The sequence below is a fragment of the Hermetia illucens genome, chromosome 5, assembly GCF_905115235.1.
Source record: "Hermetia illucens chromosome 5, iHerIll2.2.curated.20191125, whole genome shotgun sequence".
In the NCBI taxonomy this organism is placed as follows: Eukaryota; Metazoa; Arthropoda; class Insecta; order Diptera; family Stratiomyidae; genus Hermetia; species Hermetia illucens.
Window position 1 is genome coordinate 65,817,943 of NC_051853.1, and position 19,287 is coordinate 65,837,229.

Here is a 19,287-nt window from a genome sequence, read left to right on the forward strand (position 1 = left end):
AAAGAGACGCAACTATCGGATGATAGTTCAGATACTTTCCCTACCTTTGTAGCTGATCACAGAACACTACAATATTGTCGTTCTGCCGTAGAGCTGACTACTTCCCAATTACTTGTACGAAGAACATTCTTTAAACTATCAGTGGGACCCTAGGGACAAGAAAACAATACTCAACACAGTTGGGAGCCCCTCAATAAAATTAGAGCGGCTCTTCATTGTTGAACGTTTTGGCGAAGATGGCGTCAACTATCAAAAACGGAATGTTTAGGCTGAAATTATCAATTCTTTTCCCATCTCCTACAAAGTCCTGACTTAATTTTGTACGTGACCATCTCAAAACATTACTATTCATTTCTGAGGATTTATGGACCATATGGAAGCTGCGGAAGATCCAAGTAGTCTCCATTATAATTTCAAGGATGAGATTAGTTCCTTTATATTTACATAACGCGTTGAAAAACTCGATTTAACGGCCGAACTATATCTTGACAAGCGAAAAATCGTTACCCTTTCGAAATATTATGTGGAACCCATTCTCAACTTATCTAATCCTGCATAGTTGACAATTTAACAGCGTCTCGTCTCGACAGCATTAATTGTGATGCCCACTTTGGATGTTACCTTAAACCCGTCTGTTCGTTTGTCGCAATTCGGCCCCATGATATTTCACCTGATTATACAAAAGCCTCCTATAATCTTGCAAACTCATCAACTGCAAGCACACAGCAAGATATTTTTTCAGATATTAATGGATGTGTAACCACAAATTTCATATTATTGCTAGCAAGCCTCTTACCCCTCTTGCGCCGCTCCTAACTGAATCTCTATCTCTAGTTTTCCCATCCCGGAAGCTACCTTTGGCCTTTACAGGTATTTCCACTAGTTCCCAGCATTTTTCTAAAGTTTTTCTCTTTTTGATCCACAGCCTCTTCTCGACATATTTTGTTCTGACCTTTTGGGTGTTTGTCAAATCTAGCCCCATTCCTCTAGAGGAGGATTGAGTGTTACCTTGGTCCAGCAAAACAGTGGTATTCCAACGTGGTGGCCCTTATGTCACAGATGTGGACTAACATTAAAAAAAATTACTGGGCTACTGACATTCAGGGAGATCTACTATATGGAAGATCATACGTAATGTCCATTTCCGAGAGCGTCAGTATAATCCGATCATTTAGTCCAGAAGATCGACACCACCCGTAGAATGATTACACAAACGGATAATTTTCGGACGATTGATAGTGACATATTTTCTTTCTTCTTTGTTTTTTGCCTCACCTGGAAACATCCTCTTCATCACCGCAACTAACAAAATTTTATTCCAAAAAAATGACCTGTTGTCCAGACACTTCACCAAAATGACATTACCATTTTCACTAACCATCTTATCACTTGCTCCTCGGTCCATTTGTATCATGTCCTTATCGGAAACCAACGGAGGATTGGAAAACCTGATTGCCTTTTTGCCTATTTCAGTATTTCCAATAACTAAAGCAATGAAAAATAATAGTCGCAGTACAATTTACTTCCTTGATCTGTTTTATGAGATGGAGGACGACAACCGCACCAGAGTTAAATGTTCATGGTTTGCGCCAAATTCTGTAGCTGGTCCTTCGTAAATTATGAAACCGTATACAAATGCTGACTTCCCACATGAAACAAATATTTTGACACCCCACAGTGTTGGTTTGCCCTTGACATACTGTTTGATGGCCTTTCCTGCAACCGGAACAATCCGCTCGTCAATGCAAAGATTTTCGTCTATTTCCAATTCGAGGCAGTGCTTTCCAATGGCATCGTAAATTGGGTCAACTGAGTGCAATCTATCTTGAAAATTTGTGCTTATTTGAATTTGAATATTTGGTTATTTACACAAGCGAGCGAACCCAAACTACTTCTAGTGTGACAAATTTTTCACGACACCATTTCACTTAACCCTTCTTCGTCACTTATTCTCGATCATGCGGCAAAGATAAGTCGGTATCCGTATCGGAATCACTATCTACATCTGATTCATATCATTTCCTGACCCAGTGGTCTAACCTTATCAGGACCAGCGCGTACTTTTCTTGACGTTGCAAAGTTACGATATGTAGATACCCCTAGGCTGATTTTAGAACTCCTTAACATCTGCACTACATAAACAATAAAAGGCTAATTAGTCTTAATTTTTAGAGCTCCTACCATTTAAAATTTTCTTTCGTTATTTTGCCGAACTTGTACACTAGAAGTTTACGCTTACTCTGCGTAGAAACTCTAACATTTACCATCAACCTGCTCAGCGTGCCGGCAATGTTCCCGCGTATTTCACTTGAACCCAAAAATGTAGCCCTAGGATCAAACATTTAACACGATCTTTAAGGTCCTTCCTTCTCAATGTATTATAAAGTACTCGCATTGGAATGTCTACCCGTATGTGCCGCTTCATTAGAGATAAAAGTTTGTTTTTTGCTGTGACGAGGTTCAAACCGGATGCCTTAAGGTTCAGCCGAGTCCTAGCTTCCGCTTAGATAGGTTTTATCCGGCATTTCTAGGTGTATAATCGCATCTTATGTTAGATTCTAGAAATCTACGCACCGTTATTCTTTTTCTTCCGATACATAATAATAATAATCTTAAATACGATCTTTCAGATAACTTTACAATATCGTTAGCAAGTACCCAGGGACGAAAAAATGAGCCCCCCTGAAACTGTTGAATGCGATACAGATATCCAGCGTTGCAAGTAGGATTACTCTTCTTGAGAAGTCATCAATTCTTCTTCAGCAAACAGAAGAAGCATATGGTTATCCCGAAGGATAAGGGAGTTACTTTGTACCTTTAAGTTACACCCTTCATCCGTTATGTCCATAGCAGGCCCTTAATACCGCTTACCTTCGTCCCCACATTAATGATAATCCAGCCATCCTTTTTAAGGCTAAAGGCTAGTTAGAAGCAGAAGAATAGAAAACGTCTTGAATCACTCAAAGATCTTACATATTCCAATATAAAACTAAAGTATATCTTATCCATAAAGTCCTCTCATATTTTTGTTATACTTACACACTGCTAGGATTAAGCTGCTCAACTTCCAACTTATCGGAAGCTCAGACACCTTGTCTGCCAAGAAAATTCCGTAAAGATCGTCAAAACTGGTCAATAAATTGTAGGTTAACCACATTTCTCTTTAAGAAGTTCTAATCGTTACAGCTTTCGTCAACAAGAAACGTCCCGTTTTTGCCTCACTTGATATCATTTTCGCAATTGGAGTTCTCCAAAATGAATATAATCTATTTTTTTTACTTCTAATAGTTGACTAATATTTTTCTGAATTGCTCCTTTCCCTCCAGATTACGTGATAATAAAAAGGACTATGTCTGCTTTTCTTTACTAACAGGGCTCGGCATTTCGTTGTCTGAAAACAGGCGATCCAGTGGATTCTGTGTTAGATCGGGCTGCACGTGAAAGTGGCGTCCCCATAGCAGATATTTTAGAGAATCTTCCATCGGAATTGGCAGTGTGGGTAGATCCCGGTGAAGTATCGTATCGTATAGGTGAAAAGGGTGCTGTGAAGGTAAAACAACACCGATTTCAATAATTCCAAGTCCACGATTAACACTACATTTCACTTTCAGATTTTATATTCCGAGAACAATGAGCGAACAGATGATTCGTCAACTGATCATGAAGTCACTAAAACTTTCAATCCGGAAGCCCAATGTTTCCGACCAATTGATGCTGTGAGTTCAAGCATGAATGGACTTAGTTTAAGCCCCAAGACTTCACCACAAGGATCTCCACCTACGTCGTCGTCTAGTCCAACGTTGAAAAATGGAAATCTGGCTGCAAGTCCCGCTCCTGCTACTGGCGTGACTAATAGCTCCTTCCTTCAGCAACGTACGCAGGCCCCTCTTACATTTACAACAGCCACATTCGCCCAAACTAAATTTGGTAGCACAAAACTAAAGACAAATTCAAAACGAACAAACAGGTAGACTATCTAGAGATTCTATGTCATTCGAACAATATTAAGAGAAATCCTTAAAGTTCTTACAGGATGTCTCCTACGGAATTCTCCAACTACATCAAACAAAGAGCTATGCAACAACAACTTCATCATTCCCATGGCCCATCCAGTAATCACTTTGGTCCAATCGGACCGGCATCACCTTCGCGATCACTATCGCCAAATCCGCTAGCTTTGGGATTGCAAAATGAGCCGTTCTACTTCCCGAATATCAATATGGGAATGTACCCACAGTTTGGTGGTCCACGACATATGTTCGATTCTCACTTCCATCCTGAAGCTAATGGACTCTACAACGGCCCTGGTAAATTCTCTTCCTACATTGAGCCACATGGATTCTATGGATTGAACAACCAGCAACAAGCTCCACTCAACGGTCCGACCCCTAACGCAACCGGTGCATCGAACAACAACCAGTCGGGTAACACCCCGACCTCTGTTGTAGCCAATAACAACAACAATAACAGCAACAACAACTCATCTAGCCAAGGACCGATCTCTTCGACACAAAGTACTCCAATCAGTTCACCTGGAGCTAGTCAAGACTCCAAGCTGATGGACGGGCTCAACTCATTTTATTCCAACGCTGGACCTTATCAGCACCTTTTGGTTGCTAACTAAATCCCGGGAAGGATATGCGGAAAAATATGAAAGCAAAGGTTAAAAAGTCTATACACCATAATATATTTTTCGTATGCAAAACTAAAAGTAATATTTTTCTATGAACGTTTTTTAAATAAAGTCGAGAAAAAAACACACATAAACAAAAAAATGATACAAAGGAAACATACAAATACACACTTGATCTTAAATTAAAAGTTACACATTATTATTTTTATACATTTTGTAAATTTAATAATAATTATGATAAAACTATTATCGAAATGAATATTAGGTCGTAGGAAAATTTTATTACTACACACACTACATTATATTAGTATATTATCAATTTTCTATGAGTTTCTAGCGTTTCGAAATACAACATAATTCAAAGATAAACAATTATTTTTTTACAATTTCGTTATGCTGTTTTTCATGATAGTTTTTCTATTTTTTTGTATATGTGGTCACATAAAAAGAAATAAAAGGCAATGAATGGAATGATATTTGCGAAAATGAAACCATGAATTCATTGACATGGTATGAAAAATATAAGAGACAAAATACCAAAAATTTTGAAAGTTACCCACCAAAAATTCAAATAAATAAAATATATAACGCATAAATTGATAAGGAAGTAAAAACTACCAGAAAATAAAAAGTCCACTGTGAATAATTGAATAAGCAACAAAATATTAAAAAAAACTTTATTAGATTTTACTTTTTTTATACAAAAACAAATAAAAAAAGGGAAGAAAGAAATGTTTATTAATAGTGAAAATGTTGATATAAAGAAAACCACGATTAATACGAGTAGTGAATATCAATTTTTATACATGATGCGAGAAGAAATTTATGTATAAACTCAAATTAGTAAAATCACAAATTAGAACAAGACAAAATGATAAAACCGAACGAAAGAATATCGAAGAGTTTGTAAATTGATTATTAATTGTAAAGATTCGCAATTTTTTCATGTAGTGCTCGTGATTATTTTTTAAGTGAACTAACGCCTCAACGTTTTAGGGTGAGAAATTTGTAGCTGTAAATTTGGATAGAGGCAGGTATGTATTCCAATGATATCTGCTATCTGATTCGGAACAGTCTTTATGTTCATATCCGTTCGGCATACGCTTGTTCAATCCGTATCCTAATATGAAACCTTCATATTCCATGTGCTTCTCTCGAGGTACGTGGCACCATGGCAACAATCAATTTTATTGCAAAACCTTAGCTGACTAGGTTGTGACAATGATCTCCTATCTTAGACTCGTGAATACAAATCAGCGAGAGATTAACCAACAAAATTTACAACATCTTAAATATTTTCGTCACACCAATATTACAAGCTAGCACTCTCTAGTGATTCATTATGATTAATAAACAATTTAAAGGTAAAATATAAAGAAAATAGGAAGGCTTTGCACATCAACATCACATTGTGAAAACAAAAAAAAACACTCATACAAGACTAGTGATAAAAACCTTTGTTTTTTCAGTTTTATATTTCTTCTAATTGTAGCGCCCCACTTACACACCTCTAACTATGAATCTGTGTTATTAACACATGCAACATGAGTTCGATTTAAACTTTAAATAGTCTTTAATTAATACCAATGCTGCCAAGGAATGTTTGAAGTAAAAGAAAAATCTAGGAGGGATGAAAAAAGTGAACTTGGCGTGTTGAGTTTTATCTATTTTTATTACAGATTGATAAATATTTATCAAATATAATTTTTAATGGTATGCAATTTTTTTTTAATGAAAAAAAATCTAGAAATTTAATGTGTATATTTGTAGTTTTGTTTGCGTTATATATTTTTTATACAATTCGATTAGATATATATGTTTTTTTCACGTTTTTTTATATTGAGACTAGATAATATTTTTTTACACTTTTATTGTTATGTATAGATTACAGACACACATTGTTATACGATTGCATAATTGTTTATAATATGTTAATTACTATTTAAACAGATAATAATTTAAATTGTATAAAATGAATAGAGTCAACACATTTTTCTTACTTTTTTTGTAAACACATACACCTACTAAAATTTATATACATACATATATATTTTTTTTACTTTTCTAAAATTGTCATTATCTCTTATTCTTATACCAAATATAGAAAATTTATAAAAAAAAACTCTCAAGTGGTTTATGTTAAACTCTACTTATTTAAACAGAATATATATATTAAATAAATATTTGCTGCTATTAAATAATGGTTACAGCAACATCAACATGTTTATTAGCAAAATGTTTATAAATAACAATATTGAGAAAAGAATGTTATGTGAAGAATATTAAAAATGCAACTAGTTTATTCTGTGAGCATACTAATCGATGTCATATTTTTCTACCCAAACAAGCTACTATTTTAGTCGATTAATGAGGAAAGATACATATTAATAGTTGAAATATTTTGTTTTTCTACAGAGAAAGTAGCGATTTTAAATAAAAGAAAATGAATAATACAACATTTTTTTTCTTATTTTTCCAATTTAATTCAATTTTTTTCTGAAATTTCAAACTAAAATTGAGCAAACAACTTTTCGAGAAAAATGACTCCGTCTAAATTCATGACTTAAACCTAACTGTCAAATTTTTATCTTTTATTTCCTAGATAAATGATTATTATTTATCCCCTATTTCGCTCTACTGAATCACCTTAGTAAGGGAACTAGAATAATAATTATCCGCTTTTTTGTTAAATTCGCATCAGCTATTTCCTTTGATCGTATACAGCGTTTTCCTCGCATCGCATCGTCAAAAATTGACACTTCATTTATTACAAGTCATAACTCCTACTTTTGCTAGTTGAAATGACCCTTCCCAATTTCGAATGCCGCTTTGGTGAGTTTCTCTCGTTCTAGATACCAATTGTTCTCGAAGATATCTTCCGGATTCGCCTTCAAGTATTATTATATATGAACTATACTGTCGTAAACCTGCTCGAAGTCTATAAAGATCTATCGCACATCACTGTTAATAAGCATTTCACAGAAATTAGTTTTAATGATAAAAGTTGATAATTTATAGACCATTCATTTCTGAAGCCACCTTGGTATCCTCCATTGATTTTTTCCATACATGACCTTAGCCAATTTACAATGATTTATACTCCCGTTTTGTATAGCAAACATAATAGTGAAAAGCCGCCCTTTTTATATAACCAGCATATAATGTTTTTACCATAGTTATCAGGTATTCTTTTATTGGCCCATATCATAAGAATTAACTTATACTAAGTAACACCAGCAACTTTGTTATCCTCTGGTCATGCGCGGCTGATTCAATCTCAATTAATGATGGTAGTCGTGAAAAAGCTTCACCTATGGATTGATTGTTTGGGCGGAGGTACCCGCTGGAGTCTGACTCAGCAGCTCTTTGAAGCATTGAACTCATCTTGTCTTGGAATCGTCTGGGTTACTTCTAATGTTTCTGTCTTTGTCTCTACAAAGAAATGTGTGTGGCTTAAATCCATGTCTCACATGCTATTCTGTATGCCGCAAGTACCTCATTTATTTTCATACAATCGACAAAATTTTCATGTTGTCATTATTCTGTCTTCTTCGCTTTCATCTTCACATTTTATTTGCAAATCACGGAAAGTCCTACAGCCTCCACTACTACGATCCTGACTAGCATGGCATGTAGAAAAGCACTTTCAGGTTACACCACCAGGAGGTAGATACCCTTTTGACCACTATGCTTTGTCGTGCTGGCAACAATGCTACTCTGAAAGCTGTGTAAACCTCGTTCGCGATTTATCTATTTTCCTGAGTTTGGCTAGTTTATTTGATGATTTCTTTCCTTCTTAAGTCATAATTTCAGCCAACCCCAAGCTTCAGCCCTGCCTTGTAGCGACAAGCTTCGCAGAGGCTCTTTTCGCTCATATGAAGAAAGACAACCAAATACTAGGAACACCAGGGCACGAGTCTTGTGCTGATTTGATGAGATTGTAGAAAATGAAATCGCGAAGAGACTAATCAACCCCTCTGTCTACTGCGACAATCAAACCGCTTTGAATCCGAGCTTCAGATATTTAATCTACCATAATGAATTTTATGAAACGAAATTATTTTTTAAACTGCAGCTTCAGTTACAGTGGGGTCCTGAGGCTGCCACCAACCGCTGCAAGTAGTATGGAGAATGTCTAGCATGTACGTAGACTTGATAAAACTCTTCAAATATTTTATGATCTTGGACTTTGGGTCTCCAACAGTTTTCTAATATATTCTTCATTAAGGGTGGAACCTGTTTGATAGTTCATAGGAAGACTTTTAAAATTCCATTTCTTCCATAAACAAGGAAAATGAATATAATCCGAATGTGATTCATCAACAGCTTTTTCAACTTCACCCACGTCATTAAATTGATTTCCCACGGAGTCTGTTTTGAGGTATACGAATTGCGATCTGAAGGCACCAGATCTAGAATAAAACGATGGCTGATCGGCACTCCAAACTACCCCTGTTGCAAAAAAATCAACCAGGTTATCCAAATATATCAGACGAAATTATGCCTTTCAATCCCAAAGGTAATTGAATTATTTTTTTCGAAACCATGCCTCTCCTTGCCTTCACTAAGGGCGTTGAATCGGAATGTCCCCATTACTAGGCTGCCGTTTTGTTTCGAGCCTACAGAACCTAGCTTCCATCACCATTCACTATTTTCGATCAAAAATCTTATTTCTTGGCATGGTGAAGTTGGACGACTTTTAGAGACTAAACGCGCTTATTTCTTTGATACTTTTTCGGCACTCATTGTGCCTAAATTTCAGACATTTCAACTCGTCAGGCAGAATGTGGGACGCAACAGATCATGAAATTTTCAGTCGGTCAACAATATCTACTATTGCAGACAAATACGATATTTCGGGAATCATTTGCTACCTTCTTCAGTGCAACACTGAAACAACCAGTACCCAAAATACGGAGTTTATTTGGTAAATTATTTTGTAGGTAACTTCATCACTTGAAATAATGGCTCTATATACTAATTGGGGTCTATTCGGTCGAAACAAGGCAATCCAAAATTTGAATATTTGCATCCTGAAACCAAATTTTGCCCAATTTTATAGTCAAAAATTTCTATGCAATGGCAACTCATCAGACGTTGTCTAATCTTTGCTCTGGAAGCAGCATGACTGTAAGTCATAACCAGTTGCATGTGGCCCCTTTTAATTAATCCTCATGTACAAAGTGGTTGCAGATTGTAACGAATGAAATCACTTAGTTCAGGCCTAAGTTGACTTGAACAGGAACATTTGTTTTTATTGTTTAACATAGCCTTGAGGGGGAAAATTGCCTACTTTTCCTTAGTCTACAACGATAACTTCAAAGCAGAATATTGTGATGCTGTTTTTTCGTAGTAACTCTCGTCTCCCAAAAGCCATCTTCCTTGCTTTTCTGAGACGTTTGAATATGAAAACTTCTACCAATTCTACGTTGAACTTCTTCTTAATACAACCAGTATTCGAACCCGGCGCAAAAGATCGAAAGGTCCTTAAATCAACTTGATCATTGCACCATCTGTGCAATTTCTTTTACCCTATACTTCAGTTGGAGACAATCATATTTTTTTTCTTTACCAGAATCATTCCAGAGCTTGTTTAAGTTGCATACAGATCAATTTCCTTGCGTTTTGTAATAAAAAATCCGCTTTTAGATGTTCGCTCGTCAGATATTCATTGTATATGACAAGCCTAGTGTAATTTTTACAAATTATCAATTACTTTTTCTGCTGGAATATAAAAAAAATCATAACTCATTTTTGTATCGAATTCTCTAGTAGGCCCAACCTTTCGTCGGTCCAATTATAAAATTTTACATCAGAATCTGTCAATAGATACACGCAAAAGGGTGGGTGGACTTTTTTTTCACCGAATATAGCCATATGGGGTATCAAATAAAAGGTCTTGATTAGAAGTGCAGGGGTTCGAAAACGGTAAATTATTTTAAGGATCCGTTCTGAGAAACTACACAACCTAAAAATCTGAGATCATGGTAGTCCGTGCATATAGTATCTAGGCCTCAAAATATTCGCTGTAGAAACATTCGCTCAAATAAAGTTAATATTATATTATTATATTTTGAAATTTTACTGCAAACCCCCTTTAAGCTCATTCTAGAAAGTTTTACGAGTTCATTTGCTTTTTTAACAAATTTTTATTCCTTTCCCAAATTTCACATTGTTTCTTCGACTTCAAATTACGCTATCCATCTGCCGGAAGGACGAATAGCGGTCCTTCCTTTAACTTACGCTTTTTCCTCTCTACTACTACTGCTCTGTTTCGTCTGACAATTTTTAAGTAATAACAAAATTCTGTCTGTTATTATTAAGTGGAAAGGATCGTAGGTCTAATCTCAGTTATTCGGATTGCGGCCCGTTTCCCAATCAAAATATAGCCAATTTGATGAAGACGCAATTTAAGCGCTTCAAGCGCGCTAATATATCAGACACAAATTGAAGAATTTCACCCTTTTGTTAATAACCTTAAAATCAGTTGGATTATTATTTCTGTAAGGGTTTCTGTAAAACAAAACCTTATTAAAATCGATTCAATGGTCACCGTGTTTTTGATCCTGGAAATGTTTAAAAGACGCTAGCTCAGACGCACCAGTTTTTTCATATAATTGTAGTAATTGAATAAAGGCATGAATATATCGGGTCTTCCCTTAGAAACATTTTCGTAACAACGTTGGATTTGCAAGGTCTCCAAATATAGATTCATAGCTAGCACGATTTGCTTTTTTAGGTAAAAATTTATACACGAATTCCTAACTTCGGATGCGACCTATTTTAGATTTGCGCGCCTATCGCAACAAGATTTGAATCTTACTGGATATCAGTCAACCCAAGTCGAGAGGAGTGCTAGCCACATTAGTTGCTAACAAACCATGAAAGTCTAGAAGTGAAGTACTTCTAGCTCCAGGTTAAAAAAAAACCATGGCGCCGTTGGAAGTTGATGGTCCCGGAGGTGGTCTGGATATTGCTAGAGAAGAAAGGTTTTAACCAGGAAGAGTATCCATCCTTTCTTCAATTTAGTTTCAAGTCGTTTTCTAGGTTTTGGTATAATAATGTTCTGCTGAAACCCCTTAAGGATAAGAAATTTTACAGGAAAATACCCAAAAGAAAATTTAATCAAATTCCACGAGGATAAATCTTGTTCCTATTACTGCCACATGATCTAATTGAATTTATTAGACAATGTTCAAAATTTAAGTATAATTCAAAAATGATACCACTTGTTTTTGCTAAAGATATTATTTCTTGTCTACATATACTCGTGCAATAGATGTTTTCAAAGCTATTTCACTGAAGAAGAGAACCATTGGTTCCCAAAATACTGATGTCCGAAAATCAAATAAATCCCCTAGTTAAAAAGGAAATATTTTCTTCGATTGTCGCTGGAAGGTTTTTCTTGAACAGTATTAATTTACTGAATAGATTTCTTTATCGAAAATATTGATCAAAGCAAACTGAGTCTACAGAAATATTATTAAACCAATTTTCCAAGTTATTAAATTTAACTCTTGGTTTGGTAGTCAAAACCACAAGAATAAAAATATTTGTGTAATAAGTTGAACTAAATAAAAGGAGAATCAATTCGACACGGCCATTTATTCAAAGAAATATATCCCCGAATTTAGAGTATTTTATCTCTAACCGCCCAGCCAAGACGGAATGAAATGCAGCATAAGCATTTATAAAGTAAAATGATCATTATCCGCAATAAATCCCAAAAAATGTTTATTTAAAAAAAATATATCTGATACTTAATTGTTTGATTTTTTAATTAAAAATATTTAAAAGTTCTCTTGATTTTCAATTGGAGCAATATTTTCCAATATTATTTGAAACTATACTTTTCAATAGTTAGGACAATATAAGGCATATCTCATCTTTTTATATCCTTCTATTACATATACTAAATTTTTATTTATCTTTATTTATTTATTATTTTAATTAAATTATTATACATTATACGTTAACAGAACAGAAACTAGCTAAATCTAAGAGTAATAATAGTTTTCCGTAAAAAAACTCGTTTGCCCTATACCTGAGACAGTCTCCATGTTTGTGTGTCACTCCAATATTTTTTATTTAGTTTGTAATAGAAAATTCCAATAAAAATAATATTTTATTTTTTTTTATGAAATAATTCAATATTTCAAAGAAAAATAAAATAAAGGTCAAAAAGATAGATTCGTTAATGTTAAAACTGTACACCAAGCCGATTGTATGCAAACAGGTATTTAATCTTATTTTAATCAATAACAGAAATCTATATAAATATAATCATAAGGTTATAAGAAACAGTGGGGCACACACTTAAAAAGTATTTTCGAAGCAACATTTTTAAACCATTATTAATACTTAACATTGCCACATTACTGTATTGTACATGAATTCCAAACATGGGTAAAGGCAAAGCTCCGAAGGGCACTGCTGCTGGTTTTCTCATTTCCGTTAATGCATTAAAATATTTGATTGAGTAAAGCTTAAATTTGTTTTCCTAATAATTCGCCAATTCACATTCACACACAAACACAATGACGCTTAAATTATCAGTTAAGGAAAGCCAAAATGGAGAGGCTAATATTTTAATCAGAAACAGTTTTACATTTGCATATCAAGTTAATACAATAATTGAGACGGAAAAATGATGAATTTTTTCATCCATTCAATGTTGAAAGAAAATCAATATTCAATAACGATTTATAAGTAAAACAATGGGTATTAAGCTCAAATTGATTGATTGATAAAGAATATAATATAGAAAAATCTATAAAAGTGAATATAGTCAAGAAAATAATGGTAAAAAGGAAAATGCTGATTTAGCCGTAATATAAAAATCATTTAAAATTGAAAAAGAACTACAACTTGTTACCTAAATTATAAGGGCTATAAATTTTAATTGAAACTTATTCATAAAAAAAAATTAAAAGTAAAACAAAAAACAAGGTGCTAATCGTTATCATTTCATTACTATCGGGAATAACCTCCAGACACACCTATTTCAAAAAATGAATGTCTACAAAGTAAAAACACGCATATGATAAGGGTAAGGTATGATTGCACATCATATATGGAAAAAAAAGGAATTTTAAAGGCGCCAACATTTAAGAAACGTTAGATTTCACAGTCTAATATCTTCCAACCAAAACATCTTTATAATATATACGAAGCTTACGTTGATGCATTCGTAAATCGTTCATAATCTTTCGAGGTAGTCCGAAGGACGTATATATTAAACGTTATTAAAGATCCACAAGCAATTTACACCTCCAGTTAAGGAACCCTGGATACTATTCCTGTAAAACTACAGCTTGCAGTTGGCTCCTGCGACCCATCCAGCAAAATCTACTATATAATATTTAATAATAATAATCGTTGGCGCAACAATCCATGTTGGATCAGGGCCTTGAAGTGTGTTAGAGCACTTCATTCAAGACCGTAACGGTACACTAGGAGGCAATGTGGTCAGCATTGCGCTCGCCCGAGATTATTACCCTGATTTGACTCAGGTACTCATTCACAGCTGAGTCGACTGGTGTCCGACGTCAAATCACGATACAAATTCCACTGCCACCAGTGAGATTTGAACCGCGACCTTCCGTACGACAGCCTTGCGCTCTAACCACTCAGCTATCCGGACATATATAATATTTGCAAAATTTTTTTCTGAAAGTCATCCTGAATATATAACTCACTCCTACTTGAGCTACTTAAAAAGATTGATCTTTAACAAATAGTGGATAAATATGAAAATAATATTACGTGCGGATTAAAGAAGGAACTAAAATACGTACCTATACCATAGCTATAAAGTACCTGTCTAGTAAAAATTGTGAGTATTGAATATGTGAAAACAGCTAAAACTAAATTTCCATAGTATTTGTAAATATCGGAAATTACCACGCTTCGATGGCCATACCATAAATATTTTGTTAATATTCTGGATTCAAATTCTATTGTACCAATAATCTAATTTGAGATAGCAAATACTATTTTTTACCACTAAATAATTAAGAAACATTAATTTTCTTATCCTCGGCGCCAGCTTGAATCTAAACAAGGAAGCATAATCAATTCCTTAACTCCCAACAAGTGAGCTCATTCATAAACAAAATTTAAAACCATCATAATTCCTGTTCTAAACTAATAGAAAGAACTTCCGCTAATGAAACTCATGTAAAGATTATTGAATGAAATAGAGGCATGCCTAGATTTAGGTAACCAATAGATGTGATTTCGAAATATATATATATTTTTTCAATACATAGCGGACAAAATAAAAGAAAATAGTCAGAACACAATCCACAAATCTGATTAAAACCATAAAAACAGTATAGTAAATAGTAGGTAAATCTAGGAAGTATAAATATATGATAAAAACAGTGATTATCGTAGCTGTACTATTTTAGAAATGGAGAAGAAATAGAATAGACTAGTTTGTTACTGAACGTAGATTTTTTATTCAAACAAAAACATGTTCACTAATTAAAATTTTTTCATACGAAATCACAATACGAATGAAAAATAAAAATAAATAAAAAAAATACAAGATTTATGCAACCTATTTAGTAAAGTGTTTAATAAATATTCTTGTTAGAATAGAAGCAAATGAAAAAAATCTAATATAAATTATAGCAAAAACTATAAAAAATCTCCAGAGTATTTAGGAAAAATGAAATGATATCAATATGTGGTGTTTAATTGTTGTATTTTTTGCATTTTTCTATCAATTTATATATATACTACATATGTATAAAGATATGACTAAATATATTGTACATATATAATATAATTGCAGTTTTATCTCTACCGAAACTTTATGGTGACGAATACTTACAATGCGCTTGAAATGTTTGAAAAGAAAATAACATCTGATTTATTCATTTAATTTTTATAGTTATTTTCACGCAAACGGAGAAAAAGTGATTTGTTAATTTCAAATATAATCGAAAAAAAAGCAGATTTTTCATATATACATAATAAGACGGTGAGTTCTATTATAGGGAATATGCACAAACTCATTTTTCGTGGCATTTGCTACATTAAAAGAAAAATCAAGAGAATTTTTACGGGTATCTTGGAAATATAGAACAAAACGTGTGTTTGTGGGCTCATTCAGTCCCTCAGGTTCGTAAGCTTGCAAACGGGAACGCTGTTCATGAGATGGAAGCAAATCAACCGCGATACATCTACTACATGCATTTCCCTAATAAGCCTGGTGACTTTTACTTCACAACATAGAGGGCTCCCAAATCACCATTAACTTTCTTTAGCCATGGTCCTTTCCATTTCAAACAAATTCCTATTTATACACTTTGATTTCCCTTTATATAAATAAATAATTTAGGTTTCTCCAAGCAGTTTTCTAGTATTAATAAATGTGAAAGCGTTTGAATTTTATTTTATTTATTTTCCCAAAAGAGAAATCAATTATTTGGTACATATTATACAAACCGAATTCACATCATGAATGAAAGCAATCTACAATATATAGATGTCTAAAATATTTGAAGGAAATTTGTAGGAAAAAATACTAAATTAATATACTTTTTCCATAATTTTATTTAAACCAATTAAAAAATTGAGGAATATTTCCAGATTAGGAGTTTTCCTATGAACAAGATTCAGCTGAAAAATGTAATTGAATGTCGAGATAGGAAAAAATCTGAATGCTCACAAAAAAAGATTGAAAGATAAATGCAACCAAAAAAAAAGAATAATAGAAAGAATTTTACACAGATAATAAACATATATTTTATATACACACAAAGAAAATTATAAAACAAAAAGCTCATTAATATGATAAAGTGATTCTTTTTTATTTTTATATAAAACAGAAAACAGAAGTGTAAATAATTTGTGTAAGATATTTGGCTTTCCAAGTTCCATTCACTAATTTTCTGAAAATAATAAAAAATATTCCACATATAATAACTAAAGCATGCAGATGTAACCTAATGTTAAGCGAAATATTCAAATGACAATTGATAAGACAAATTATGCTGTGCTTCTATAGATTCCATTAAATATACTAGACTAATATCATAGTGCGAATTTTTAATCAAAACGCCGAATTTCGTTAACGGTTACTTCATTTTATATGAGGTGAATAGGGTTATATAAATAAATTAAATTATGATATAACAAACAAACAAATGTTTAATTCATTTGCAATAATTACCTAAATAGCTCATTTAATTCGTTTTCCGCTGATTTGTAACAAGTTTCTATAACGAAATGAACTCATATAGATCTACCACCCTTAGTACAAAACCTCAACAGTTACAGAAATTGTTCGCCACTTCAGCCAATGAAAGTTAGTGGAAGCAATCATTTTAAATACGTGTACCATTCTAGCACTCCCACAACCTAATCATAATTAACGTGAAGCTATGGAAAAGATTTCGGTTCAATATGTATAAACGTTTCTATTAATTTAAAACAAATACAATTTATTACACGTATGTGTTCCTGTTTTCCTACCATTAATCAAGAGGCAGTTCAACATTAAGTATGTAAAATAAAACACATTTGAATACTATATTATTTGAGTAATAATTTCCTGTTCTAACAAATGAATAAAAAAGGATACTCGATTCATATAAAAGAAATATTCAGTCAGCAATATAATATATCATAATAAATACCTGAACGAAAGGTAACCAAAGGCACTCTGAGGAGTTTTGTCTACAAAAAAATGTGTGAATAAAATAAACACAATGCATTACTGCACACCCCAAGGCGCTACAAAATGTACATGAAAACAAATGAAAACCAACAAATACGCAAAATTGTATAAGAAAACTGAAATGAAATCACATGAGAAAAGGGAATTAATAGAGTCCATGACTATGTACAATAGCTTTCGCTGTACTATAATTTCTTCTGGTTTACTTTGCTTCCATTAACAGTGCAATAAAAAATAAAGTAATTGACCCTCATATATTGTTAATAATGATTGTTATTATCAATATACAGCTATTCTACGCTTAAAGTTTGCTTTCAATCAAACTGTTACATAAAAATGAAACAAATATGTCCACCAACTAAGCCAGAGTAATTTGATTAACTTAATTCCCAATGTTCTTTTCACCAAGTGATGACATCAATGCACGTTACTATAAAAATGTTTATATTAAAAACAATGCAATTAAAAATATTAGCTACTTCTAATAAAATTGATTAAGTTGCATTAAAAAAAAACGGCAAATTTTTCGATTTAAAATATCTAGATTGTCACGATATTAGGACAAAACGGAAATTCGATATGCTAAATACCTTGTTTTATAAATGAATTTTATAGTCCCTTTAGATATAATGTTTTTTTATTATATGGAATTATATTATCATATTAGAATAATTATAAGGAATTACGGGAAGTAATTAAAAAAGCAAAAATATATACTAAAATAATTACATGTAATGAATAAAGATTTTTACTTTTCTACTCTTTTCATAAATAATATGTGTACAATTTTAAGGCTAATATGAAAATTAAGGAAAAAGTATGAAATAGTGTTCGTGTAAATGTTGACGTGAATAAAAACTTCAAAAAATTATAAACATTACATTTTTATATAAAAAAGAAAAAGACAAAAACTAAAATAATGTTTCGATTATGTTACACATCAATACAACTATCAAAAAATTATGTTAAACTGAACATCTTTTTGCATGATGGAAACGCATATTACGTCTATATATCTCAATAGAAAAATGCATAGCATAAATAGTCTATAGAAAAAAAAGAACTAAGTGATAGCTGGTTACTTGAAAAAAATAAACTAAATTAAATGAACACAATACCCCTACCAAAGGAAAATGCAAAATTAAAAATAAAATGAAAATACACCATTAAAAACTATTGAATGAAAATGTTATATTCATATATTATATATTGAAATAATAAAAACTATATGAGCATTGTCTCCCATAGCACATTTTCAACCACACAGTGTTAATATTATAACTATAAATAAAAAGATGTAAAATTCATATAAATAATAGTAAAGAGGTCAAGAATGGAATCAATGAAAATGGGAGATAATCCATGTTGCTCCCAAATATTGAACAATGCAATGAACAAAACCAGACAAGATTCAATATTAAATAATAATCTACATAATTTTTTTGAAATCATATGTATAGAAATTTTTAAGTTTGTATTAAAAACATATTTTGTGCAGCAAATAAACCAAAAAAGTGCGTTTTATTTCAAGGAACAAGATTGGATATTTGTATTTTGAGGTTGGGGTTTCTGAAGGCATTAATTTTGTTAGTAATTAATTTGATAAAAATTAGAGCGTGGATAAGGAAAGAAATTCATGTTCTGGGTAAAGGGTAGAACCTTTTATATTGCGTGAGGTTTTCGGAAGTCTGAGTTTCTAGATAGTATACTTTCGCAGTCTAAATTCAAATAGCTTCTCTTTTAGGATTGTATTTGCTATTTCCTCAAGCATTGGCATGACATCCCATTAAAAACCCCTGGGATCCGCATAAATTACAAGATGCTTTAGTTCTCGCTTCGACGGGCCTCTTCTATCTGTGCCAAAGGAAGAAGCATTTTGATTATGACCCATTAGTCAATTGAATACAACAAAAATAGGAAGAGCCCAACATTTTTTTAGAAACACAATGTCTTGCTTACTCAA

General features: G+C 32.7%; 1 protein-coding gene and 1 long non-coding RNA gene across 3 annotated transcripts in view; one reads left to right on the plus strand and one right to left on the minus strand.

Moving 5' to 3' along the window:
• Nucleotides 1–7,086, plus strand: part of LOC119658439 (protein Tob1) — a 120,462-nt gene extending 113,376 nt beyond the window's left edge. For both annotated transcript variants that reach the window (XM_038065842.1, XM_038065843.1), the window contains 3 exons: nucleotides 3,374–3,550; nucleotides 3,612–3,967; nucleotides 4,024–7,086. In XM_038065842.1, the coding sequence (XP_037921770.1) occupies nucleotides 3,374–3,550; nucleotides 3,612–3,967; nucleotides 4,024–4,624 (1,134 nt within the window). In that variant the 3' untranslated portion in view covers nucleotides 4,625–7,086. The remainder of the gene's footprint in view (nucleotides 1–3,373; nucleotides 3,551–3,611; nucleotides 3,968–4,023) is intronic.
• A 3,410-nt stretch (nucleotides 7,087–10,496) lies between these two features.
• On the minus strand, nucleotides 10,497–19,044 carry LOC119658441. Its single transcript, XR_005250230.1, has 2 exons — nucleotides 14,277–19,044; nucleotides 10,497–13,984 (listed from the first exon to the last, which is right to left on the minus strand). It is a non-coding gene; the product is annotated as an uncharacterized LOC119658441 (long non-coding RNA).
• Nucleotides 19,045–19,287: the final 243 nt, after the last annotated feature.